The 25,911-nt window shown below is 38.2% G+C and overlaps 1 protein-coding gene and 1 pseudogene across 3 annotated transcripts in view; one reads left to right on the top strand and one right to left on the bottom strand.

The window, feature by feature from the left end:
• The window catches only part of DDX50 (DEAD-box helicase 50), a 32,244-nt gene extending 12,891 nt beyond the window's left edge, over nucleotides 1-19,353 (top strand). For 2 of the 3 annotated variants that reach the window (XM_005699123.3, XM_005699124.3), the window contains 8 exons: nucleotides 2,183-2,332; nucleotides 9,438-9,599; nucleotides 10,563-10,682; nucleotides 11,426-11,499; nucleotides 11,722-11,881; nucleotides 14,799-14,933; nucleotides 16,003-16,047; nucleotides 18,859-19,353. In XM_005699123.3, coding sequence (XP_005699180.1) covers nucleotides 2,183-2,332; nucleotides 9,438-9,599; nucleotides 10,563-10,682; nucleotides 11,426-11,499; nucleotides 11,722-11,881; nucleotides 14,799-14,933; nucleotides 16,003-16,047; nucleotides 18,859-19,137 — 1,125 coding nt within the window. In that variant the 3' untranslated portion in view covers nucleotides 19,138-19,353. Of the gene's footprint in view, nucleotides 1-2,182; nucleotides 2,333-9,437; nucleotides 9,600-10,562; nucleotides 10,683-11,425; nucleotides 11,500-11,721; nucleotides 11,882-14,798; nucleotides 14,934-16,002; nucleotides 16,048-18,066; nucleotides 18,122-18,858 lie in introns of all 3 variants that reach the window. The other variant, XM_005699125.3, reaches the window with a different exon arrangement.
• LOC108634153 lies at nucleotides 6,721-8,227 on the bottom strand (annotated as a pseudogene).

Below are 25,911 nucleotides of genomic sequence, written 5' to 3'. Positions count from 1 at the left end.
GGTTTGATAATCCTGTGAATTGGTTGCTGCCAACTTCCGATGGCCAGCCACTGTGCTCCTCATCTTCAGGGCTCTTGTCACCTTTTCAGAACTACTTGAACCACTACTACACTGTATGTTCATTAGCAGTTCCTGGGCCAAATGTGTTGTTGATGTTGTGAGTTGTCTCTGCTGTTCTATGACCCATTTTGAACTCAAATAAGAAAATTGCTTGAATTTGCTTTTTTGTGTAATGTCATTTCCATAGTCTAAAATAAGTATAAAATAAGTAATGTTATTAGCAAAAAAACCCCATAAAGTGAGAAATGCACAGTAAAATGATGTATAAGATAACCTCATTTAGAATGTAGTCCAATATCAAATGGCAAATTTCAACAGTGCAAAAACCATTATTACTTTTGCACCAACCTGATATTTAAAAAATTTATTCATAGCTGTGCTGGGTCATCATTGCTGCATGGGTTTTTCTCTAGTTGCAGCAAGTAGGGGCTTCTCTCTAGCTGTGGTATGCGGCTTCTCATTGTGATGGCTTCTCTTGTTGCAGAACTCTGGCTCTGGGGCATGCAAGGTTCCATAGTCGTGGTATGTGAGCTCTGTAGTTAGTGGCTCTGGGGCTCTGGAGCACAAGCTCGATAGTTGTGGTGCACACGATGTGGGATCTTCCTGGATCAGGGATTGAACCCCGGTGTCCTGCATTGGTAGGCATATTTTTTTTTTACTGCTGAGCCACCAGGGAAGCCCTGCATTTTTATTTTTATTTTTGAGAGGTGGAGAGGAAGAAGCAAGACTTTGATTTACCTGGTACAGATGATTCTTAATTTTCTTCTTTGTGCTTGTCTGTGTTTTTCATGTGTTCAATAATTGTTTTAAACAATTTTATTGAGATATAGTATGTTTGAATGTATAGATTTAAAATGTTACAGTAGATTTTTCCTCAACATTTTATCATGAAGATTTTCAAACACTGAAAGCTGAAGAGAACTTTATAGTGAACACCCATGTACCCATCAGCTAGATTCTGCCAATAATATTTTGCTGTATTTGCTTATTGCCTGTCTACTCATCCCTTACATCTATCTGATTTTTAAATTTACTTCAAATTACAGAAATTGTATACTTCCCTGTAAGTTGTTTTTGTTTTTTGGCTTTACTGTGCCACTTGTAGTATCTTAGTTGAGGGATTGAACTCTTGCCCTCAGCAGTGAAAGCTTGGAGTTCTAACCGCTGGACTGACATTGAATTCCCTCCCCATAAGTATTTTAGTGTGCATATCTTTAGCTAGATTTCAATATTTACATGTAATTTTTTAAATTGAGGTAAAGTTTGCATAGCTAAAATTAAACACTTTGAAGTGTGCAGTTCGGAGTCATTTAGTACATTCATGGTATTATACAACCATTGCTTCTATTTACTTCCAAAACACTTCATTACCTGAAAAGGAAATCCTGTAGCTGTTAAGCAGTCACTGTCCATTCCCACCTTATCCTAGCCCCAGGCAGCCACCAGTCTTCTTTCTGTCTCTATGGATTTGCCTCTTGTGGATATTTCATATAAATGTAATTACAACGTGGCTTTTTTGTGTTGGACTTCTTTGACTTAGCATAATTTTTTTGAGGTTCATCCACCTAATATTTATAGTTTTTAAGATAAGATTTACATACAACAAAATGCAAGATTTTAAGTGTACATTTGCTTCATTTTGGTAGATTCATGCATGTGTGCAACCCAGACCCCTATCAAAACAAAGAATATTACACATCATCACAGAAAGTTCCCTCTGCCTCTGCCCATTCCCCTTTCAGAGGCAAACTACTGTTGTGTTTTTTCCATCATAGATTAGTTTTGCCTGTTCTAAAACTTCATATAAATGGAATCGTGTTGTGTGTACTCTTTTTCTGTAAGGCTTCATTCACCTAGGATATGTTTTGAGATTCATCTATATTGTTGTATAGATCAGTGGTCGATTCCTTTTAACTGCTGAATAGTATTCCACTGTATAAGTGTACTACAATTTGCCTATCGTTTCACTTGTTGATGGCTATTTTAAAGTGGCATCAGGGAGTATCATTGTCTTATTGTGTTCCAGGAAGACCAATTCTTGAACAAATAGAAATAAGTGTAGAACAGAAATCTTTTCAATAATTTGAATGAAGCAGATATTTGGTATTTTCTTTCCTCAAAGCATTTGGCCATCCAGTGCCACTGGTCTCAGAGGCCAGCAGTTATTGGAGATGTCCTTCAGGTCTACAGTGGGTCTGAAGGGAGGGCTATTATCTTCTGTGAGACCAAAAAGAATGTAACTGAAATGGCCATGAATCCACACATAAAACAGGTAAGTCTTTTTTCGTGCTTTCTTTAATGGAGATTATAGATTATGAATCACTGAGTAAAAAAGTAATGTCCTTTGTAGTCTAGGTTTGATTGTCATTCTTAGAGTTGGGTCTAATTCAGAAAGATGTTAGATCTGTCATGATCTGTTAAGTCAGGATAGAATTCTGTCCGTTTTTTAAAAAAATATATGATTTCTAAGTCCTCTTGCAACTCTTTATTTATTTGGCTATGCTGGCTCTTAGTTGCGGCATGTGAGATCTTTAGTTGCAGCATATGGATCTACTTCCCTGCCCAGAGATCGAACACACCCCTCTGCATTGCACATGTGGAGTCTTAGCTGCTTGACCACCAGGAAAATCCTGAATTCTATCCATTTTCGTCAGAAGTTTTCTTAAGACTTTGCAAATGTGATCTTGAAAACACAAGAGTGAAACAAGATGAGTTTCTATGGATAAGAGTGGGTAATGTTGTAGAGTTGTGCATAAGTTGAAACGCAAATATTTACTGAGTGAATGGGTCAGAACACTAAATCCTTATGTCTTTTGCAAGTTTTTATAACAGAAAATTTCAAACTTATATAAGACATATACAGAAGTTGACAGTGTAATGAGCCCCTGTGTATTCGTTTTTCAGCTGCAACAATTATTTTATCCAAATGCCCCCTCACTTCTTGTGCCTGAATTATTCTGATGCAAATGCTAGATAACATGTTATTATACCCAGAAATATTTGGGTATGTATTTCTAAAATGGTTATTTTTTTAAAAACTCAGTACTGTTCAGTTCAGTTCAGTCGCTCAGTCGTGTCCTACTCTTTGCGACTCCATGAATTGCAGCAGGCCAGGCCTCCCTGTCCATCACCAACTCCCAGAGTTCACTCAGACTTGCGTCCATCGAGTCAGTGATGCCATCCAGCCATCTCATCTTCGGTCGTCCCCTTCTTCTCCTGCCCCCAATCCCTCCCAGCATCAGAGTCTTTTCCAGTGAGTCACCTCTTCGCATGAGGTGGCCAAAGTACTGGAGTTTCAGCTTTAGCATCATTCCTTCCAAAGAAATCCCAGGGTTGATCTCCTTCAGGATGGACTGGTTGGATCTCCTTGCCGTCCAAGGGACTCTCAGGAGTCTTCTCCAACACCATATTTCAAAAGCATCAATTCTTCGGTGCTCAGCCTTCTTCACAGTCCAACTCTCACATCCATATATGACCACAGGAAAAACCATAGCCTTGACTAGACGGACCTTAGTCAGCAAAGTAACGTCTCTGCTTTTGAATATACTATCTAGGTTGGTCATAACCTTTCTTCCAAGGAGTATGCGTCTTTTAATTTCATGGCTGCAATCACCATCTGCAGTGATTTTGGAGCCCCCCAAAATAAAGTCTGACACTTTCCACTGTTTCCCCATCTATTTCCCATGGAGTGATGGGACTGGATGCCATGATCTTCGTTTTCTGAATGTTGAGCTTTAAGCCAACTTTTTCGCTCTCCTGTCTCACTTTCATCAAGAGGCTTTTTAGTTCCTCTTCACTTTCTGCCATAAGGTTGGTGTCATCTGCATATCTGAGGTGATTGATATTTCTCCCGGCAATCTTGATTCCAGCTTGTGTTTCTTCCAATCTCAAAAACGACAGAATGATCTCTGTTCGTTTCCAAGGCACGATACTCTTAATGACATCTAAAAAAGTAATAGTAATTAATATCTTCAAATATCAGTCTTCAAATTCTCAATCGCCTCATGCATACATGCTTTGTTTTTTCTTTTATGGCTTGTTTTTTTTTTTAATCTGAATCCAAATAAGTGATTTCATTAAATCTCTTCAATACATGGATTCCTCTATTTCTTCTTACAGCTTTTTAAATTGTTTAAGAAACCAAGTTTTCATGAGTGATACCATTTGACAGAAAACAGTATGCTGCTGTTTTCTGTATTTCCTGTAAATTTAGATTGGTTTGTTTGTGCAAACTTATTTCATAGATGATATACTTCCATCAGGAGATATGTAATATCTGGTTCTTTTTCTTTTTATGATTTTAACATCTATTGATAGCAATACCATTGGCCTTTGTGTCAATGTCTCTTCAGCCATTTTTGCTGTCACTTAGTATCTAGAAGATTCTCAAGGAAGGGCTCATGATTCACTTTTCACTCTCATGCATTGGGGAAGGAAATGGCAACCCACTCCATTGTTCTTGCCTGGAGGATCCCAGGGACAGAGGAGCCTGGTGGGCTGCTGTCTCTTGTCACACAGAGTTGGACACGACTGAAGTGACTTAGTAGTGGTAGTATTGATGATAGCTTGTTTGTAACTTTAAAATCATTTTGGATGGATTTAAAATTCTTGGTTTACGTTTTCCTTCAGTATCTTAAATATGTTTTCCATTGGAATAAAGCATACTATAAAAAGTGTGATGCCAGTCTGATTTTTTCCTGTTATAAGTGATTGATTTAGTTTTTTTGCCTGAATACAAGTGTTTTTTCCTTTTTCTTTAAAAATCAGTAGTTACGCTAGAATATATTTTGCTCTTGTTCACTTTTTATGAGTGCACAGTGCACACAATTTGTAGTTTCAAATATATGTATTTTTAAATGTCAACAAAATTTATTGAATTCTAATTTTTCTGGTATTTGGTTTGTCTGATTGCTTTGGTTTTTTTCTTCAAGGACTCCTGTTAAACATATGTTGGCTCTTTTTTCGTCTCTCCTTTATCACTTGATAACAAATTTTTTTAATCTTTATTTAAATTTTCAAACTTTTCAAAATTAAGGCATCATTTGTTGTGTTCAGTCTTGTATTCCTTCTGGTGTAGTCTTCATTTGTGAAAAGTCTTTGCCTTTTATTTCTACTTCTTTGAGTCATTTCATCCCATATTTTACTTTTTCTCATTCTGATTTTTCTTGTTCTCTCATATATAAATATTTAAAAATTTTTGTTTAGCTCATTCAGAAATATAATATATACTCTTTATCTGTTTTTCAGGCATGCCTTTCTAGAGCGCTTTCATTGTTTTGGTGAATATTTTTATTTGTCCCCTTATAATTACTTTCTATAGTATTTAACTATAACCTGTTCTGTTGCTCATTTTTAGATGGGATTAATCTTTTCAAACTTTTGATGGGGAGCTATGGGTCAGAATAGTTTTCTCACTTCACAGGTCTAGAGCTGCCTCTTTTATTTTTGATAGTATTTAAGAATACAGTCTACAAAGTATATCTCAATAAAGCTGTTTTTAAAAAGTCTCCCACTTTCTGAGCTCTGGTTGATTTTCCCTTCACTTTCATCTGAGTCTTTTCTTTCCTTTGCTTCTGGGATCCCTGTCATCCTCAGTTTGAATTTTAGGTCCAGTAATTTCTTAGTGCAGGGCTTTGTCCCTGCAAAGAAGCATTGGTTTGTTAGTTTGAGAGTTCATTTGGGCCCAGACTGTTTCAGGCTTTTTCAGCAACATTTCTTGAATTCTAATTTTTTTGGTATTTGGTTTCACACTTTACCTCTGGCTCCTCACGATCACCCTTAAATGTGTAAGAATTCTACCAGTTTCAACTGACTTTCTCAAATTATGCTTTCCCCATTATGCTTTTATCTGTTCTTAGGGCTAGCAAACCCTTCCCCCACCCCAGTAGGTTTTTGTCTCTACCTGCTTATGTTTGAAAACTATGAAAATACCTTGTCACTAAATTTTGTCATAGATGTTTGTGGAAAAGTATATTTGCTTTTGACTTAAAAAAAAAAAGTATCTTTTCTTGAAGCAGTTCTCTTAACTTGGGTTCCATGATATCACACAGGTTTTCTTCCTTCTTCCCTGGCTAATCTTTCCCAACTTTGTTGAGGTCTTTTTATATTTTCACTTGCACTTTAAATACTGGCATTCCTCACAGTTCTACTTCTGTAATTGTTCTCATTTATTAACATGTTCTTTCTGTGTATAGTGATTAGTTGCACTTTGGAGTCAGAACACGATATAAATTCCAGTTGTGTTATTTCCTGGCTCTGTAACCTGGGGCAAGTCACTTCATATTTCACTGCCCGTGTTCCCATTTTAAAAATTGGTATTAATTTTTTTTTATACTTTTGAGACAAAATAAGGTATTTATTACAGTGCTTTTCTTATAACAAGCAGTCAATAGATATAGAAATATAGAAGTATAGGTGTGGAATTCTCTGGTGGTCTAGTGGTTAGGACTAAGTATTGTTATGTGTATAGATAAATATAACTAATCACTCCTATAGTGAAGTAGTGGAAGTCACTCAAGTCATGTCCAACTCTTGTGACCCTATGGACTGTAGCCCACAAGGTTCCTCTGTCCATGGGATTCTCCAGGCAAGAATACTAGAGTGGGTTGCCATTTTATTCTCCAAAGGTGATCAGCTTAAGTCAGGTTTAAATCCCTTATGAGTTCCCGATGAGTTCCCTTATGAGTTCCCGATGGCATTTTGTTGATGCTGATCACCACAGTTCTTTCTCTGAACTACCATACTACAATGCCCTGTAATTTTTTTTTTTTTGAAAGGAGGCGGTTGTTTAAAAATGGACTCATTTGTTGGTTTTTTAAGACAATTCCACTTAATGTTACTAGTGAGCTAATGATGGAATTCAGCTTGCCACTTCCCTAGGCCACTCTTCAAAGCAAGCTGCTTTATATAACTTTCCCAATTGTGCTAGAATTTTGGAGTTAACTAGCAACAAGCCTGAAAATTTGGTTAAGTATATAAGCACAAAGCTGGTTCATCAAATCCCTGTTCTGGCCCTCAACCCAGTGCATTTCAACTAAGGCGTCATCTGCCTCCTTCTTAACGTTTATCAGACACTTGAATAAGTAACGTCCAGCCATTCCTTGGAGATGGTTCCCTTTTTCAGACACTGGGCTGCTGAAGGGCTCAGGAGCCTTGTGGTCCTGGGCTGCATTACTAGAGCCTTTACAACCTTCCAGAACCTCCATGTCCCCCTTTTCCTCACTCCTTTCATCCTCCGTGGGTTCTAGGTTTTCCTCCTGGGAGAGCAAGTCCTGGCTGGGGCTGTGGTCCCCTCACAGTGGGAGACTCGCCTTCCAGTGGAGCAGAGCCCCCCAGGGCACTCTCCTGGGGGCCCTGGGCAACATCCTGGCTACTGCCAGACTCTTTGAGGGGAGACTTTTTCTCTTCCAAGGCTTCGATCATGTTTTTGGGAGCTAGGGACTCTTCTCCCAGTTGTCTCACTCGGTCTCTTTTCTTCCTCCTGAAGTGAATCCAGGAGTTTTCTATGGCCGTTAGGAAAAGGCTGATTTCCTCCTTGCCACAGGGAACTCGTTTATGCTGGACCTTTAGGTCAGTGAGGATTTTTTCAGTCCGTGCTGTCAAAACCACGATGCCTTGCACTGTCTCAGGGCCCAGAGATGACGCTTGGAGGGCTAGTTCTTCCATCACAGACCCCAGGACTACAAACGTAATGGGCTTCCTTGGCTTCTCTTGTTTTCTTCACTTGCTGGGTGGTGATGGTACTGTTACGTCATCATAAAAACTCCAAGCGAAAGCCCATCTCATTGTCCGACCCTGGCAGAGTTCAGTATAGGTGACTCTAGGAACCCCTTGTATGCAAAGTTCTTCCTTCAGAGGAGCCAGGCTGCATTTCTTTCCCAGCATACAGCTATACCATCTTAATCTTTTTTCAAGCTGTAAACTGTCATGGATGATCCTTTTAACAAACTAATTCACCTCTTCTGCCATGATCCCTGTGATTCCTCCTGTATTTACAGAACTGGGTGGGGGCCTTAGAGGATTTCGAGAATTTGTTCCCTTGGCTTCCAACTGATTGGCAAAAAAGGGAGGGTTGCACATGCAAAAGTCATAAATTATCTCAGATTCTTCTTTAAGAGCATCTATCAGGAGTGTCTTCTGTGGTACTTTAACCACTTTTATAAGATCAGATAAGTGGCTTCAGTCATATGTGTATATGCTATTTGTTTACAAACTTCTTTTTTTTTTTACAAACTTCTTTTTATAATACAATTTTGCAGTATTAAATATTAAAATGTTAAATGTTTAAAAGTTAACATGTTTTAAAATGTTTAATATTAAAATATTAAAATGCTAAATGTTTATAATTTTTGACCTAGGAATTCAACTTCTAGATATGTAGTCTACTGAAATATACATAAACTGAGGGATCTGGAGATACAGTACAAGCTTATTCACTATAGCCTTGTTTCTAAAGGAGAAAGTTTGGATCCTACCCAAATGTTCATTAGTAGGGTACTGCTAAAATGGACGACTCTGGGAATTTCCTGGCAATCCAGTGGTTAGGACTCAGAGCTTTCACTGCTGAGGCTGGGCTGAGTCCCTGGTGGGGAAACTGAGACGGCATGTGTCACAGCCAGAAAGAAGCGGTACGGTAGCCCTATGAAGAAGTCCTATGCAGTTTTAAAAAATTGAGTAGATACGTATCTGTGGCTGAGATATGACAAGTTTAGAAGGTAGCTTGTAAAACCATACATATATAGTATAATCTCTTTTAAAAAATCTTTCTTATTTGGCTGCACTAGGTCTTTGTTGCAGCGTGTGGGATCTTTAGTGTGGCTTGTGAACTCTTAGTTGTAGCATGTGGGATCTAGTTCCCTGAGGAATCAAACCTAGGCCGCATACACTGAGAGTGCAGAGTCTTAGCCACTGGACCAGCAAGGAAGTCCCAGTATAATCCCATCTTTATAAATTCATAAAATTATATGCTAGGATTTGTGAGGTATGTGTGTTTAAAAAATGGTGTGTGGAGGAATATTTCCTGAACTGTTACTTGTTAGGAGACTGATATTAAGGAAAGCTTTTGCATTTTATGCTAAACGTTTTTCTGCATTGTTTGATTTTTAAAAACAATAAGCATGTATTTTTATAATTACCAGATTTAGAAACAACAACAAAAAGAGGAAGGACTTCCCTAGTGGTCCAGTGGTTAAGATTCCACACTTGCACTCCAGGGGTGCAGATTCAGTCCCTGGTGGAGAACTAAGATCCCACATGCTGCACGGTGTGGCCAAATAAATAAAAACAGCAACAAAAAGAGCACAGACTTTATAGTATTTGGATGTTGTCACTGCTAACTATGTGCTATACACTTACTTTTCCTTTTTTTTTTCAAATAGAATGCCCAGTGTTTACATGGGGACATCGCTCAGTCACAAAGAGAAATTACACTGAAAGGCTTCAGAGAGGGTAGTTTTAAAGTTTTGGTGGCAACCAATGTGGCTGCCCGTGGTTTGGACATTCCTGAGGTTGACCTGGTGATTCAGAGTTCACCTCCACAGGTAGGAAATGAGGTTTTTCTCCCACCAATTTTATTGAAAAATAATTCACATACATCACTGTATAAGTTTAAGCCATAATAGCACTATGCTTTGCTTTATATATGTTGTGAATTGATGCCCACAATAGGTTCAGCTACCACCCATCTTCTCATATAGGTATAAAAGAAGAAAGGAATTATCTTTTATTTGTTCGTCTCTTGATGGACACAGGGTGGTTCTATGTCTTGACTATTGAAAACAATGCTGCTGTGAACATAGGGGTGTGGATATCTTTTTGAATTAGTGTTTTCATATCCTTTGGATATACTCCTGGAAATGTAATACTGGATCATGTGGTCATTCTATTTTTAACTTTTGAGGATCCTCCATCCTGTTTTCCAGCAGTGCATAAAGTTATCCTTTCTCCACTTCTGCACCAACATTAACAAATGTTAATCTGTTCTCTTTTGTCTTTTTGGTGATGGCCATTCTAATAGGTGTAAATTAATATTTCGTTGCATTTTTACTTTGCAAGGAAATGAGATTTGATTTGGAGAAAATAAGAGTAGCTATATAAATTGCCTTTTATTTAAAAGACTTTGCTTAGATTAAAAAAATATATATTATCTATTCTTGCTCTTAGCCAGTTTTTGTTAGTGTAATGTTAAATCGATCAGAATCTGGTACCTTTGCAAATGATTAACTTCTTTATTTACATTTGAAGTATGGAATCATGCAAGAGAAGTATAAAAAGTTGCCATATAAAGAACCTTGGGATAGGCTGGATAAAAAGGTTTTAAATCTCAACCCTTTTACTGCAGAATTCAAGCATAGACATTCTCTGGGATATTGAAAAGAGCAACAGGATTGAAATAAAAATGTTAATATTAGTAGTTTTGTTGCTTCTGGTATTACTATTTGGTTGCTGGAATGACTGCTTAATTTGCCACATTTTTTAAGAAGAGTTACCTCTTTTATTTTTAGGATGTTGAGTCCTATATTCATCGCTCTGGACGCACAGGTCGAGCTGGCCGGACAGGGATCTGCATATGTTTTTATCAACCGAGAGAAAGAGGTCAATTACGATATGTGGAACAAAAAGCAGTAAGTAGAGTTAAATTATTTCAGGCTTATTATCTAAATGGTGCCTTAGAAAAGAGATCAGAGATCTTTTTATATTTGTTCTCACAAATAGATTTTATGACTTCTCATTTAAGCGGCATTTGGATGTGAAGCATGTGGAGAGCTAATTTATATTAGCTGCAAGACTTTGTTTTAATACAGCTTTTATTATGAAGACAGAAGAGCTGACTTTCTCCCTTTTCCCTTGAATTTCTCCCTTGAGTAAAATCAGAAGTGCATTGTGATTTCAGTACCTCTTAGTCTGATATTGTAAATGGATGATTGTGACATTATCTTGGTGTAATAGTCAAGATTATATTGAGAAATGTTACAATAGCCAGTTTCTACAAGAAATTACATATTTTTGTGGTCTTGAGTTTTTGTAGTATTTTTCCCATTTTTATGATGTGTATTTTCATACGTTATTTCACATACTTTGTATGATGAAGATAATAAGAAAAAATTTATTGTAAACAGCATCTTTTTTTAAAAAATCAGCTGTTTTGTAATTGTAATTCCATGATTTGTAACTATGAGACAATTGAAAAAAAAATTTTTTTTTCCTCTTTCTAGAATTTGTTGTTGATGATTTATTAGGAAATCTTGATCTGCTAGGGCTTGGAAATCTTTTAAGTCCAAGAAATGGAAATTCAACAATCTAGATTAATTTAGGAATTAATTGTAAAGACTTCCATTTTTCTTTAATGTAATTCTTTCATTTTCAGGGAATTACTTTTAAACGTGTAGGTGTTCCTTCTACAATGGATTTAGTTAAATCTAAAAGCATGGATGCCATCAGGTATGCTTTCTGACCTTGCTGAATGATTTTTTCTTTTGTATTAGGCTATACATCTTTAAGCTCTCCTAGTTGACATATCAGAAAATTTAATCACCAGTTTTATCAACAGACATTTAATTATATTAAAATACGAAAACATTGCTCTCTTTTCCCATACCTTCTTTTATCTTTAATCTTTCCCATTTGTCTTGACCAAGAAAATTTACTGTTTTTAAACTGCAGGTCTTTGGCTTCTGTTTCTTATGCTGCTGTTGATTTTTTCCGACCATCAGCTCAGAGACTGATAGAAGAGAAAGGGGCAGTGGATGCACTGGCCGCAGCATTAGCCCACATTTCTGGCGCATCAAGTTTTGAACCACGATCTTTGATCACCTCCGATAAGGTAGAAATCTGTGAGAAAATTGTATGTGGTTGAGAAAGATTAAAATTGAACCATAGATATCTATCAGGAGAGAAATATAGGACATCTTTACTTTGCACAGTACTGTGCTAACTGAAACTTGTATACCAGAACCTGTTCCTTGTTTTTTTTTTTTTTTTGTCATGGAGCCATGCACATCGAGAAATAGACTCTGCAGCTAACATCAGTTCTGTTCAGTTCAGTCGCTCAGTCGTGTCCGACTCTTTGTGACCGCATGAATCACAGCATGCCAGGCCTCCCTGTCCATCACCAACTCCCAGAGTTCACTCAAACTCATGTCCATCGAGTCAGTGATGCCATCCAGCCATCTCATCCTCTGTCATCCTTTTCTCCTTCTGCCCCCAATCCCTCCCAGCATCAGGGTCTTTTCCAGTGAGTCAGCTCTTCGCATGAGGTGGCCAAAGTTTTGGAGTTTCAGCTTTAGCATCAGTCCTTCCAGTGAACACCCAGGACTGATCTCCTCTAGGATGGACTGGTTGGATCTCCTTGCAGTCCAAGGGACTCTGAAGAGTCTTCTCCAACACCACAGTTAAGAAGCATCAATTCTTCGGCTTTCTTCACAGTCCAACTCTCACATCCATATATGACCACTGGAAAAACGATAGCCTTGACTAGACGGACCTTTGTTGCCAAAGTAATGTCTCTGCTTTTCAATATACTATCTAGGTTGGTCATAACTTTCCTTTCAAGGAGTAAGCGTCTTTTAATTTCATGGCTGCAGTTACCATCTGCAGTGATTTTGGAGCCCTCAAAGTCAGCCACTATTTCCACTGTTTCCCCATCTATTTGCCATGAAGTGATGGGACCAGATGCCATGATCTTCATTTTCTGAATGTTGAACTTTAAGCCAACTTTTTCACTCTCCTCTTTCACTTTCATCAAGAGGCTTTTTAGTTCTTCATCACTTTCTGCCATAAGGGTGGTGTCATCTGCATATCTGAGGTTATTGATATTTCTCCCGGCAGTCTTGATTCCGGCTTGTGCTTCTTCCAGCCCAGCGTTTCTCCCATGCAAAGTAAGGATTGCCCGTATATGTGGAGAGTATGTGTATGTGTATAAAACACCATCTGACCTGTCCCCCTGCCAGGTCAGTATCAGATGTCAAACCATACCAGAGCCATGTATTCCCATTATAAAAAGTATACTTTACCTTGTAATTAGTAAGAAATCCATGGGGTGTTATTTTAGCACTGAGCAAATACTTTATCCCTAATAACCCACCAGATACTTCTCAAGAAAACTTAAACCACAGTTCTTAAGGAAACATTAAGGTATACTTTTAAAGTCATCAAATTTATTGGCATAAAACTGTTCATAATATTTCATCATTACCATTGTAATATCTTCTTTTTTTAATTAAAAAATGTTTTTAATTGAAGGATAATTGCTTTATAGTATTTGATTCATGTCTGCCATATATCAACATAAGGTAGACTTTTAAACCTAAGAAGTATCTAAGAGGTCATCTAATCCCAACCCTTATCTAATAAAAGAATCCCTCTCTGGCAGATGGGTCATCTAGCCTCTGCTTAAATATCTTAGCAACAGGGTGTTAGTGGTTTTATATTTCTTTTATGGGTTAAAATCAAATCCAGAGTCTTTACAAGGAATGTGCTGCAGGGTGTTCCCTTGCTACCTCTTTGGCCTCATCTCCTATCACTCTCCCCTTGCTTGTTTCAACTATTCTAACCTACTTGCTGATACTCAAACATAAAGTTAATCCTACACAAGGCCTTTGTGCTTATTTGTATTATTATGAATGTTCTTTTACTAATCTTGGCTCCCTCCTTCACTTCATTCAGCTTTCTGTCAGGTATCACTGTATCAGAGGTCTTTCCCTATCACCCTGTCTAAGGTAGCTTATTCCTGTCTTTTCTCTCTATTTTCATTTTCTTCCCCTGCTTTATTTTTTTTCATGATTATTAGTATCTGACATTGTATATATTTACTTATTTGTTTACTGTCACGCTTGGACAGAGGAGCCTGGTGGGCTACAGAGTAGCAAAATAGTTGGACACAATTTAGCAACTAAACAGCAACAATTCCATCATCATTCACTGCCCCCACCCCAACCCCTTGCTACATGTACACTACAAGGTAACTCTGTGAGACAAAGGACTATTTCCTGCTGAATCTCTAGCACCTAGGACAGTCTCTGGCACATATGTAGGGGGCACCTAACCATTTGTTACATCAGTGCCTCCCTATATCTTCTTCATGTTGACCGTTTTGTTGTCCAGTGAACTTTTACAGAGCAAGTCATTTTTGCTCAAGTGAAGTCCTTCAAAAGTTTAAAGAAGTTTATGACCTCTTGTTTTTCCACTCAAAGCTAACCTTGAGTCCTTCAGCATTTCCTTAATTCTTCACTACTTTATCTTATCCCTGATGCTGTAGTTTTAATTTCCTCTTGAAGCATTATGTTTAGAATTAAATGTAGTCTTTACATCAATGTATAGAAGAATGGTACTTTCAATGATCTATAAGCATTAGTCTTATATTAATATAGTTTAAAATAAGCTATTTTTTAGTGGTCATGTTATACTGGTCCTGTTGGCTTATAAGAAGTGCACGCATGCATGCTCAGTTGCTTCAGTTGTGTCCAACTCTGCAACCCGTTGGACTGTAGCCTCCAGGGTCCTCTGTCCATGGGATTCTCCAGGCAAGAATATTGGAGAGGGTTGCCCTTCCCTCCTCTAGAGGATCTTCCCGACCCAGGGATTGAACCCTTGTCTTTTGCATCTCCTGTGTTGGTAGGCGGGTTCTTTACCACTGGTGCCACCTGGGACGCCATAAATCAAAAAAGGCTGTTAAGGTAGAATGTTATTGTCCTATTGCTGCTGCTTTTCTCTCAAACATAATGTGACTTTTATTCCTTAAGGGGTTTGTGACCATGACTCTGGAAAGCCCAGAAGAAATACAGGATGTCAGCTGTGCTTGGAAAGAACTTAACAGAAAGCTGAGTAGTAATGCTGTGTCCCAAATTACCAGAATGTGCCTCCTGAAGGGAAATATGGTAGGCTTTTCTAGACAACTGCCGTATATGTTTCTAAAGACTAGTAGATTTTGTTCATTGTTTTTTTGAAGTCTAACTGGGATGAACAATACTGTTTTATCCATGTGTTAGTGTGTTTCCAGTTGGAAATTTGGGGAGTTATGTAAGTAACCCATTCCTCTAGAAAGCTGTAAGTCATTCTCCTCAATTTGTAATATTCACGTTATCCAAGTTTTTGCCTTTGAATGCATGTGTGATTGTGTGTGTTTATTTTTTACAATTGAGCAACATAATTGCAACAGCTAAATAGTTCTTTTTCTTTTTTTAAAGAGAACACACAGTATTGGTTTCTAAGTAGCCTGCTATTGGTTGTTAATGAGGATAACTGAATTAGGTATTATCATACAGTTATGAAATAGCGAAGTTAAAGCCATCTGTAATCTTAGTGACTGATTTCTTCTAATGGTTTTGTGAAAAGACGTTATATTTATTCATCTCACCTGACTGTATAAATTCATGCTAATCTAGAGTTTATTAACTTGTTTATTGAAAAGTTATCTTTCTCAAAGTTTAATATTACCTTCAAAAAAGATCTGTGACAAGTAAGACAACTATGTACATTGAGAAAAAATGTGGATGGGGAGGGAAAATATACCTAGATCCTTAGGCCAAACCATTTGCTATACTTGGATATTAATTAACTTTCAGTGTACTAGCAGCCAAGATCAAAGAGGAAACATCTTAGGTTATCTCTTGGCAGAGAGATACATTTTTAAAGGATTTATTAGATGGGTCATTGTAAAAAAGACATGGAACATAATAGTGTCTAGAAAAACTTTTCTAGGGAATACTCTAGATGCTCATTAGTAGTCAATTCTTATTAGATACTGGTTTACTTTTAGATTTAGGAAGTACAATTAGCAGCCATTCTGTGTCATGCATTATTATGTATTAGCTGGTTTAATTCTGTAAGCAGTCATGGGACCCACTTAATCTTTTCTTTTTTTAGTTTATATAAAGTTATAGGAAGGTGTTTTAAAAAAATCAACTCATGTGCATCTAAATAAAAATATTTTCATTTTGCTTTTAGGGTGTTTGCTTTGATGTTCCCACAACTGAATCAGAAAGGTTACAGGTATATAAAAATTTTTATCTGTTAAATAGTTGAATATGTTTCTTTAAAAGATAGAGATTAAAAACACATGTTTATAATATCTTTATCATGTGTAAGTCAATTAAAAATTCCTTAATAAACTAATAAATTATAAATATCCAGTTTGTCAAATTGGAAAAAATAGAATTGCATACGAAATCCTCATGTACTCATCACCCAGCTTCAGCACTTATCAACTCGTGGTCAGTTGTGTTTCATGTCTGCTTCCATCCACTTACACTGTAGTCTTTGTCTTTTTTTTTTTTTTTAATTTTATTTATGGCTGTGCTGGGTCTTCCTTGCTGTGTGGGCTTTTCTTTTCCTTAGTTGCAGAGAGTGGGGGCTGTTCTGTAGTTGCAATGCATGGGCTTCTCATTGCGGTGGCGTCTCCTGTTGCGAAGCATGGGCTATAGCGCTCACAGGCTTCCGTAGTTGAGGCACGTGGGCTCTGTAGTTGCAGCTCCCAGGCTCTAGAGCACAGGCTTAATATTTGTGGTACCCAGGCTTAATTGCTCCATGGCATGTGGGATCTTCCTGGATCAGGGATCGAACTGCCCATGTTTCCTGCATTGGCAGGTGGATTCTTTACCACTGACCCACCAGGGAAGCTCTCTCCTGTATTCTTTTGAAACAAATTCTAGGAAGTCTATTTCAACCATAAATACTTTTATATAGCTAAAATATTAAAAACACTTTCAAAAAACATAATACCATTATTAAACCCCCCAAAATAGTAATTCATCAGTATTATCCAATTTTGTGTTTACATTTTCCCCTGTCTCCTGAATATTTTTAAATATAAGAAGATCTGCAAAGTTCATTCTGTATAATTTGATTTTTGTCTCTTTTACTCTGTAGGTTCTCCAATTTCTTTCTCTCTTTAAAACAATTTTCCTTGTGTTTTATCTGAAGAAGAAAGAGATTGTCCACTAAATTCCTACACTGTGAAATTTGTCTGTTTGTGTCCGTGATACATATATATTTGACACAAGAACGGGATTATTTGGTTTTCAAAGTCCTTTTCAAAATTCAGAATATGTTGTAAACACATTTCTTTATCAACTATATAGTGGTGACCAGCTTAACCAATGTCCAATTTTTCTGACATTTAGATTATTTCCAATACTAATACTCTATTATAACAGCTTTGCACTGGTGGCTCAGATGGTAAAGAATCTGTCTACAATGTTTGATCCCTGGGTTGGGAAGATCCCCTGGAGAAGGAAATGGCAACCCACTCCAGTATTCTTGCTTGGAGAATTCCATGAACAGAGGAGCCTGTCAGCCTACAGTCCATGGGGTCACAAAGAGTCGGACATGACTGAGCAACTCACATGTATTATAAACAGGTTGGCCTTAAATGTTGGCATAACTAATTCTTTATGCATTGCCAAGTTTATTTCTTTAAGATGAACTTTTCAAGATGTCTGCTTGGCCAAAAACTGTGTGTATTTTTAAGGCTTTGGTCATACATTGCCACCAGTTGTGTGTGTGGCTGTTTGTCTCTGCTCATCCTGACATGTAAGGAGGTATTTTAATATTAACTTGCCTTGGCAACTCATGATCACAGTGAAAGACAGTGTAGCAGGATATGACATATTGATGCTCTTAGGGGCTGCTGATTTTTATATTTTGTTTACCCCGACACCAAATTGTTTCTAATAGCGACATTTTTAGTCCCTGTTGACAGATTTTTAATCTGCATTATCAGCTCTCAGACCTTGTTTCTGTCAGTATACCTTCTGAAAGCAATGACCGCTTATTAGTGGCCTATTCGTTTTGTGCTGAGAAACTGGTGGGCTCTTTTAGAATGTATAAACCGAGTAGGAATTTAGAGTCCCAAAATTGGCCTGAAAATTTCTCCTTGGACTAATACTTAGCTTTTAGAAACTTTTTCTGGGGCGAGGAGGATCCAAGCGCTGTACCGTTACATTAAATTTGAGATTTAAGTTTTAACACGATTTTTTTCACTTTTAATGACATTTATTGTTTTTTTTGTAGTTTTACAAGCAGTACATGTTCATTGCAGACAACTAGAAACACATAAAAGTATAAGGTAATAATCACCTGGAGAAGGGAATGGCTGCCCACTTTAGTATTCTTGCCGGGAGAATCCCATGGACAGAGGAGCCTGGTGGGCTACACTCTATGGGGTCGCAAAGAGTCAGACATGGCTGAGCGATTAACAAGAAAAGAGTAACAATCATACATAAATTCCCATCCCCCAGAGATAACCACCATTAGCATTTTGAAGCATTTCCTCCCAGTGTCTACATTTTTAAAAAAATTTAAAAAGGTATAATCGACCTGCAAAACTGTGTCAGTTCCAGGTATACAATATAGTGATTCGATATTTATATTACAAAATGATCGCTACAATAAGTCTTGCTACTTTCATCATTCAAAAATATTACAGTATAATTAATTATATTCCCCAAGCTGTACATTTCATCCTTGTGATTAATTTATTTTGTAACTGGAAGTTTCTGTCTCTTGATCTCCTTTATCTGTTTCACTAATCCCCCCATCTCTCTTTTCTCTGGAAACCACCTGTTTGTTCTCTGTATCTAAGTCTTTCTGTTTTGTTTGTTCATAAAATTTAGGAACTTATGTTCCTATGTTTTAGCTTTGAATATGTTTTTGCTTTCTGGTTTTTCGTTTTATTCCAGATCCTCTGGACTGAATAGACTGATGACATTTAGCTAATAGATATTCACAGAGTCTCCTGTACTCATGTGCTTGCTTATGGTTTCTATTTTGCATTTGTATTAATCCTGTGAATTACCCCAACAGGCAGAGTGGCGTGATTCAGACTGGATACTCTCAGTGCCAGCCAAGTTGCCTGAAATTGAAGAATATTATGATGGAAACACATCTTCTAATTCCAGACAGAGGAGTGGTTGGTCAGGTGGTCGGTCGGGCCGGTCGGGCCGGTCAGGCGGTCGATCCGGTGGCCGGTCAGGTAGACCGAGTCGGCAGGGGAGTCGGTCAGGAAGTCGACAAGATGGTAGAAGACGAAGTGGGAATAGAAATCGATCAAGAAATGGGGGCCACAAGCGGAGTTTTGACTGAGATAGTTAATCTACCAGTGTGAGCTTGCCTGTTTCTGCATAATCATGTACATTATCAACCAAAAATTAGGTCATCATAGCTGAGGTCTGTGTCTGCTATTTGGAAAGAAGTTGGTTGTATTTTTTTAAAAAGTATTTCACAAGAATGGTTGTAAACAAATCTACTTATCCAGTTATACCTTTGAATAAAAAAACCTCCTTTTATTGTCTCTTTTCACTGTGTGTTAAGAATTTTCTCAATGTACTCTTTTAAAATTTCTTCTAAAATGTGGCAGTTAAGTCACTCTTAATGTTACTTGCATAATACAAAATATGGGGTATCTGTATTTAGATCATTCCTTTCATATAATAATATGGTAGAAAATAAGAAATGCCTTTTGCATTAAAGGGCTGTAAAGACTGGTGACATGATTGGTTAGATTCAACATTTAAAATTTTAGATAAAGTTAATTAAAAGGTGTGCAAGCAGTGCATCCTCAATAATTTATTCAACAGTTAAAGTTACTTGTTGAATGTCTACTGTGTGCCCATCACTATCCTAGCCCCTAGGGGTATAGTGGTGAATAAGGCATGGTCACCATCTTCAAGGAACTTACAGTTCAAAGCAGCAATTCTGGTTGAGACTAACGCCTGATGTTTAGGATTAAAGTAGCTATGGAATGTGAAGGATCTAATTGGGGTGTGCCTAATCAGTCTTAGGAGTCAGGCTTTTTTAGATGAAATGATAGGAGAAGTAAAGCAGAAGCACAAGTTGATCTAGCCAGTTTAGAGGGAGAGGGTTTGTAGTCAGAACAGTACAGGCCTACCTTGTTTTGTTGCACTTCACAGATAACTGTATATTTTAGAAATGGAAGGTTTGTGGCAATCCTGTGTTGAACAAGTCTGTTGGTCCTGTTTTTTTCTGATATTATTTTTGAACTAGGGTATGTACATTATTTTAGACATACAGCTGTTATACACTTTAGCCTGTTGTATAGTGTAAACATAACTTTTATATGTATTGTGAAACCAAAAAATTTGTGTGACTCACTTTATTGCAGTATTTGCTTTATTGGCGTTGGTCTGGAACTGAACCCGCAATATTTCCTAGGGATGCTTGTATATGCGGCCACCCAGAGGCAGAGCATAGCACTGTAAATCTGAAGGCCTCCACATAGTTCAGTATGGCTTACATGTGATAGAGGACAGTAATAGATAAGGATTTAGGAACCAGATTTTAAAGGTCCTACGTGCATTTTTAAGGAGTTGAAATACTGTATTTATCACAGAACTCTTCTTTTTCCTTTTTTGGCCACGTGGCATGCAGGATCCTAGTTTTCAGGCCAGGGATTCAACCTGCAACCCTGCAGTGGAAGCATGGAGTCTTAACAACTTGACCACCAGAGAGGCCCCAGGAGTTGAAACACTTTCTTGAAGACAAGGGAGAATCATTAAAGAGTTTACAGTAAGAAGTGACATGATGAGATTTGTGTTTCAGAAAGATTACTGACTCTGCTGAGGAGACTGAATTGCAGAAGGGCCGGACTAGGCACTGTGAGCCCTCTTAAGATGCTGTTAGAGTAGCCCCAGGTAGAGGTGATGGTGGTCTGCAGTAATAAATGATAGGTAACATATTGTGAGTGATGTGAACTGAGGCACTTGAGAGGTTATTGCTTATTTAGAATCACTCAGCTGGATAATATATAGTGGAGTGATGACTTAAACCAAGTCTAGCTTCTGAACCAGCATTCTTAACTACTATGCTAAATAGTGGCAGTGGACTTTGAGAAACATGGATAGATTTCAGAGGTTTTTAGGATATGGGATTGTTAGGACTTGGTGCTTTCAACTGGAAAATAAAAGAGGCATAAGAATTAAACCTATGTTTGTCACTGAGATAGGTACTAGAACAAAGAGCAAGAAGAGTTACCTGGGGGAGAGAGGGAACATGATTAGTTCAGGATTAGATGTATTTTAATATTTAGTCCATGTGTCAGGAGATAAAGAGTAGGCTGCTGGATTTATATAAAGGAGAGAGGCTGTTTGAAAGATTTGGCAATAATAAACAAAAAATGATAATTGTAGTTAAGTTAGTAGATGAGATGATCCAGGAAAAGTATAGTAAGGAAAAAGGTCTGAAAACGTAACCCAAAGGCACACCAGTGTAATTACTGCATAGCAGAGGAAAGGGGATCCCACTGAGAAGGGATGACAAGAAGAGGGCCCAAAGCCCAGAAATATGGGGCTTCCAGGGGCACCAGAAGAGAAAATTGAAATGGCCTTTGGATTTGGCAAGCAGACATTGATGTGGGGAGCAGCCATATTAACACAGTATTGAGAGTAGAAGCTATTTAGCCGTGGCTTCAGCAGGATATCCCTGGAGAAGGAAATGGCAACCCACTCCAGTATTCTTGCCTAGAGAATCCCATGGACGGAGGAGCCTGGTGGGTTTTCTACAGTCCACGGGGTCACAAAGAGTGACACGACTGAGCGACTTCACTCACTCACTCAGTAGGATGTGGGAGGTGAAGTAGGGATAACAAACAATGAACACGTCTCCAGAAACTTGGCTAGGAATAGGGAAGAACAAGCTAAAACTGGACGTAGAAGAAAGGACATGAGATTGCAGTGAGAATTTTGTGTTGGCTGGGTGGGGAGATGAGGGAAATTTGAGCATGCTGAAATACTAATATGGGAGGGGACAGGACAGGATGGGGGAGGAGAAAGAATGAATATATGATGGATCAAAATCTCTATGAAGATCCAAACAAATGAGCCCAAGCACATTCTGGAGGTTTTAGCCTTAGACAGCAGAAAAGTGAAAAATGGAAGTGTTAGTCACTCAGTTGTGTCTGACACTGTGACCCCATGGGCTGTAGTCTGCCAGGCTCCTATATCCATGGAATTCTCCAGGCAAGAATACTGGAGTGGGTTGCCATTTCCTTCTCCAGGGGATCTTCCTGACCCAGGGATCAACCCAGAGATCAAATCTGAGTCTCCTGTATTGCAGGCGGATTCTTTATCATCTGAGTCACCAGGGAAGCCCATCTCTAACGTCAAGAGGAAGGTATGATTATCATGGAGGTGAGTTTGCAGGTGTTAAGGTAAAAAGTTGAGAGATATCTGCCTAATGTCTTCCTATTTTTTTCCTGTGGTAGTTTTTCGTGGTCAGCCACTGAAGGTGAAAAGGGAAGTAGTAGGCTAGGAAATTTGAGGAAAGTGGAGAAATGAGAGGTATTGAGTAGAGAACTCACCAGGCAAACGGGGTCACAGACATCCAGTTGTGATGAGAGACTGAATTTGTAGTCCATTAGAGTGGTCGAGTGATTTTCCATGACAACACTCAGCACTGTGCTGTAGGAGTGGAGGTGGGAGACAGCTGATGGGGGACTGTGGTTTTGCTCTAAGATTAAATGATGACAAGGTGAAGATGTTAAGGATTCAGCGTAAGTGATTAACAGTCCAAGGACTCTAGACTGCTTAGGAATTGAAGTGGAGATGGGGTTGACAGTAGGGAGGACGTGGAAGGGGCACAGGATTGAGGACTGAGTTTGAGGATTCAGGAGAGGAGCTGTTGAGAAGACAATTGCAGAGCAGGCCTGTTGGGGGCAAAGGTTATTTCAGTTTAGGTGGTCAAAGAACTGAGAAGCCAGTTGTTATGTGGATGGTTTCCATGGATAATGAAGACAAATGAGAACTGAGGAGGAAGTATAAGACTAATCCAGTTGCCAAAATACCATAAGTGGGGGAGGTTGGCAAATTACTCGAATTAGGAGTGGGAAAAGGTGAGATTATCACAGATTTCCAAAGGGACAAGGGCATTTACATGAAAGTCAAGGAGTAGCTCTGAGGAGAAGAGGAAGACATTGACACCAGTATACACTGGATGTGAAGGAATAAGCAACGTATGTGTGAGGAAGCAATAGGGGAGTATTTTCCAGTAAGAGCCAGATTACAGTTAGCCCAAGAGGGAAGAAAGACTGTTGGTGCTGGATTGAGAAGTTTTGATTATGGGCAGTGGGATTCCTTCCAAATAGCTAATGACTTGGGGGAGGGAAATCTAGATGGCTCTGTCTGCATTTGTGTAAGTGTGAGCTCTGTATTGAGACCCAAAATGGAATAAGGGCTGCATTCCTACTGAGGTGTTTGGTACCTCAGAATAAGTTTTAATATAAAAGTTAATAAGGAGCGCTCAGTCTCTGCCCTTGATAGCTCAGAATATGGGGAAATAGATGGACACATAAACCTAGGTCCGTGGCAATGGCGAAGTGTGATGATTGGCAAACTCTGTACCAGAACACCAAGTGCAGCCCAGGAACCTGGGGTCGGAGGTTCAGAGAAAGCGTTTTGGCCATGATGATTGTGAGTTAAGTGAGGTAAAAGAAACAGGCAGAGAGTAGCTAATACAACATGGTCTAAGCATGGCGAACGATAAGTAGTTCTTGTTGTCAGGATCTTGACTGTGAGGAAAGTGGCGGTGAGAACATGACAAGGGTCATATATTGGAAGGCTTCATAGACCTTGTTTTAGAAGAGCCATTGGGGGTAAGGGAGGAGAGTGAAAAAGATATGCATGCAGGTAAATGCCAAGGAAAGTGCATTTAAGGGGTCCCCTTGCTAAAGGCTGGCGTCCTTATTAGCAAGGAAAGAGGCTGCTACTGCTGCTAAGTCGCTTCAGTCGTATCCGACTCTGTGTGACCCCACAGACGGCAGCCCACCAGGCTCCTCTGTCCCTGGGATTCTACAGACAAAAATACTGGAGTGGGTTGCCATTTCCTTCTCCAATGCATGCATGCATGCTAAGTCGCTTCAGTCATGTCTGACTCTTTGTGACCCCATGGACAGCAGCCCACCAGGTTCCTCTGTCCACGGAATTCTCTAGGCAAGAATACTGGAGTGGGTTGCCATTTCCTTCTCTGAAGGAAAGGGGCAAATCCTAAGAAAATAAAACAATAGCTTTCTCTGTCTTCTGGAAGGAGGAGGGGCAGGGTACATTCCTTACCAAGTTTTCAGCGTTGGGCTGCATTCCACCTCTTTATCTTTGCTCCTTCTTCATAGAGCTCAGCGCCTTCATGGCTCCACCTTTTGGCTATTCAGAGCCTTCTGTATGATGCTCTGTACCCTAGTGTTGTGGTACCCTAATATCTACTTGAACTTGAATCTATTACCTTGATCTTCAGCTTTTGAATTTGTATAATGTAATAATGTTTTATTTCTTTTAGTATTAGAAATTTGATAATAAATTCACACTTTGGTGTGAATGTCTGAAAGCCTCTCATTTTTGTTTTGTATAATTTGGGAGTAGTGCTTAATAGTTATTTTTTAAAACCTATATTCCTTTAAAAAATTTTAGTAATATATGTTCATTGTTGGAAATTTGAAAAAAAAATAGATAAGCAAGTGGAAGAAGATTAAAACCACCTATAATTACCTCTCTCAGAGGTCATTACTGCTTACATTTTGTTGTATAGATTTTTAATTTACTGTGTGTGTACATACTTTTTGAAATAGAAAATTCTCCCAATTTTATGAAAACATATTACATTTTCAGAGGAGACCGGCTTGGCAGAATTCAAGAAGTACTTCCAATTCCCTATCAAATGGATGTAAGACCCATTTCTTCTACTTGCTATTGAATTTTGTACAGACGATTAGATTAAACATAGTAATCTGGCTACCTTTGAGTCAGAAAGGGCCATTTGCATATTTCCCTTTGGAATTTTGGCCTGTGCCTGTGTGCAGGTATGTTAAAAAAGAATTTACTGTATGAGCCTTGACAAAAATTTCCCATTTAGTAGCATTCTGGGCTTATTCTGTTGTTGAACATCTGTTGGTATTAAAAATGTCCCTGTACTGTGTACAGCCATATCATATACAGCATCATCATGTAATTTTGTGGTTTATTGACTAGACTGCAACTTCCTAATTGCTTTCCTGCCTGGACATATAACTAAAATTTATTTCAAGGGGTTCCTTCCTTACCCCAGTACTAGTGGTAGGCTAAAGTCTGCCAGGAACTGTCCAAAATCTTAAGGATACAAAGATGGATAAATCAGTCGTCAAAGCTCCTGGCTCAAGGATATCACAGGGTGTTAAGTGAAAGCATCGTATATTTACATAAATTTATCTGTTAAAAAATTGACACTGTGAAACATAATGTGTGAAACATGAACAATTTCCTTTGAACTGTCAGATTAAAGAATGTGTAGTAAAAACTAATCTTATGAAATACAGAAATAAAACTCCCAGTATTTCCCTTGGTCACAAAGTGATTACATTTTGAGTTCTTTCTAAAAACCTTGACATACCTATGAGGCTTTTTTTTTTTTCATGTTTTTATTTTTTAATTGAAGTATAGTTGATTTACAGTGTGAGTTTAGGTTAGTGATTCAGTTATACTGATACACATATATCTATTTTTTTCAGATTATTTTCTCATAGGTTATTACAAAATGTTGGGTATAGTTCCCCCTATCAGTTTAAATAGCTCTTATTTACTGTGTTCTGTGTGCCAGACAATGCTAACCCTTTTTCATCCATTATCTTAATTTTGTCAACCGATGAAGTATGTTTTGTTATCCCCATCTATGCATAAGAAACTCAGATTCAGATTAAGAAATATGGCCAAAATCACAGAGCAAACGGTTCAGTTTTTCAAAGACAGGAAAGATTTCAACCCATTAAAAAAATGATTGTATGATGAAGCAGCTCCCAATTCTTTGCCTCACTAGTTCTTCACAGGAAGTTTAGCGATATTGGTCATGTCATTCAGTGGACCACTTTCCCTCAACAGCTTT

This window comes from Capra hircus, chromosome 28 (genome assembly GCF_001704415.2).
Source record: "Capra hircus breed San Clemente chromosome 28, ASM170441v1, whole genome shotgun sequence".
NCBI classification, from domain to species: domain Eukaryota; kingdom Metazoa; phylum Chordata; class Mammalia; order Artiodactyla; family Bovidae; genus Capra; species Capra hircus.
Note: the sequence above shows the minus strand (reverse complement) of the source record. Positions and strands in the feature narration are given on the sequence as shown.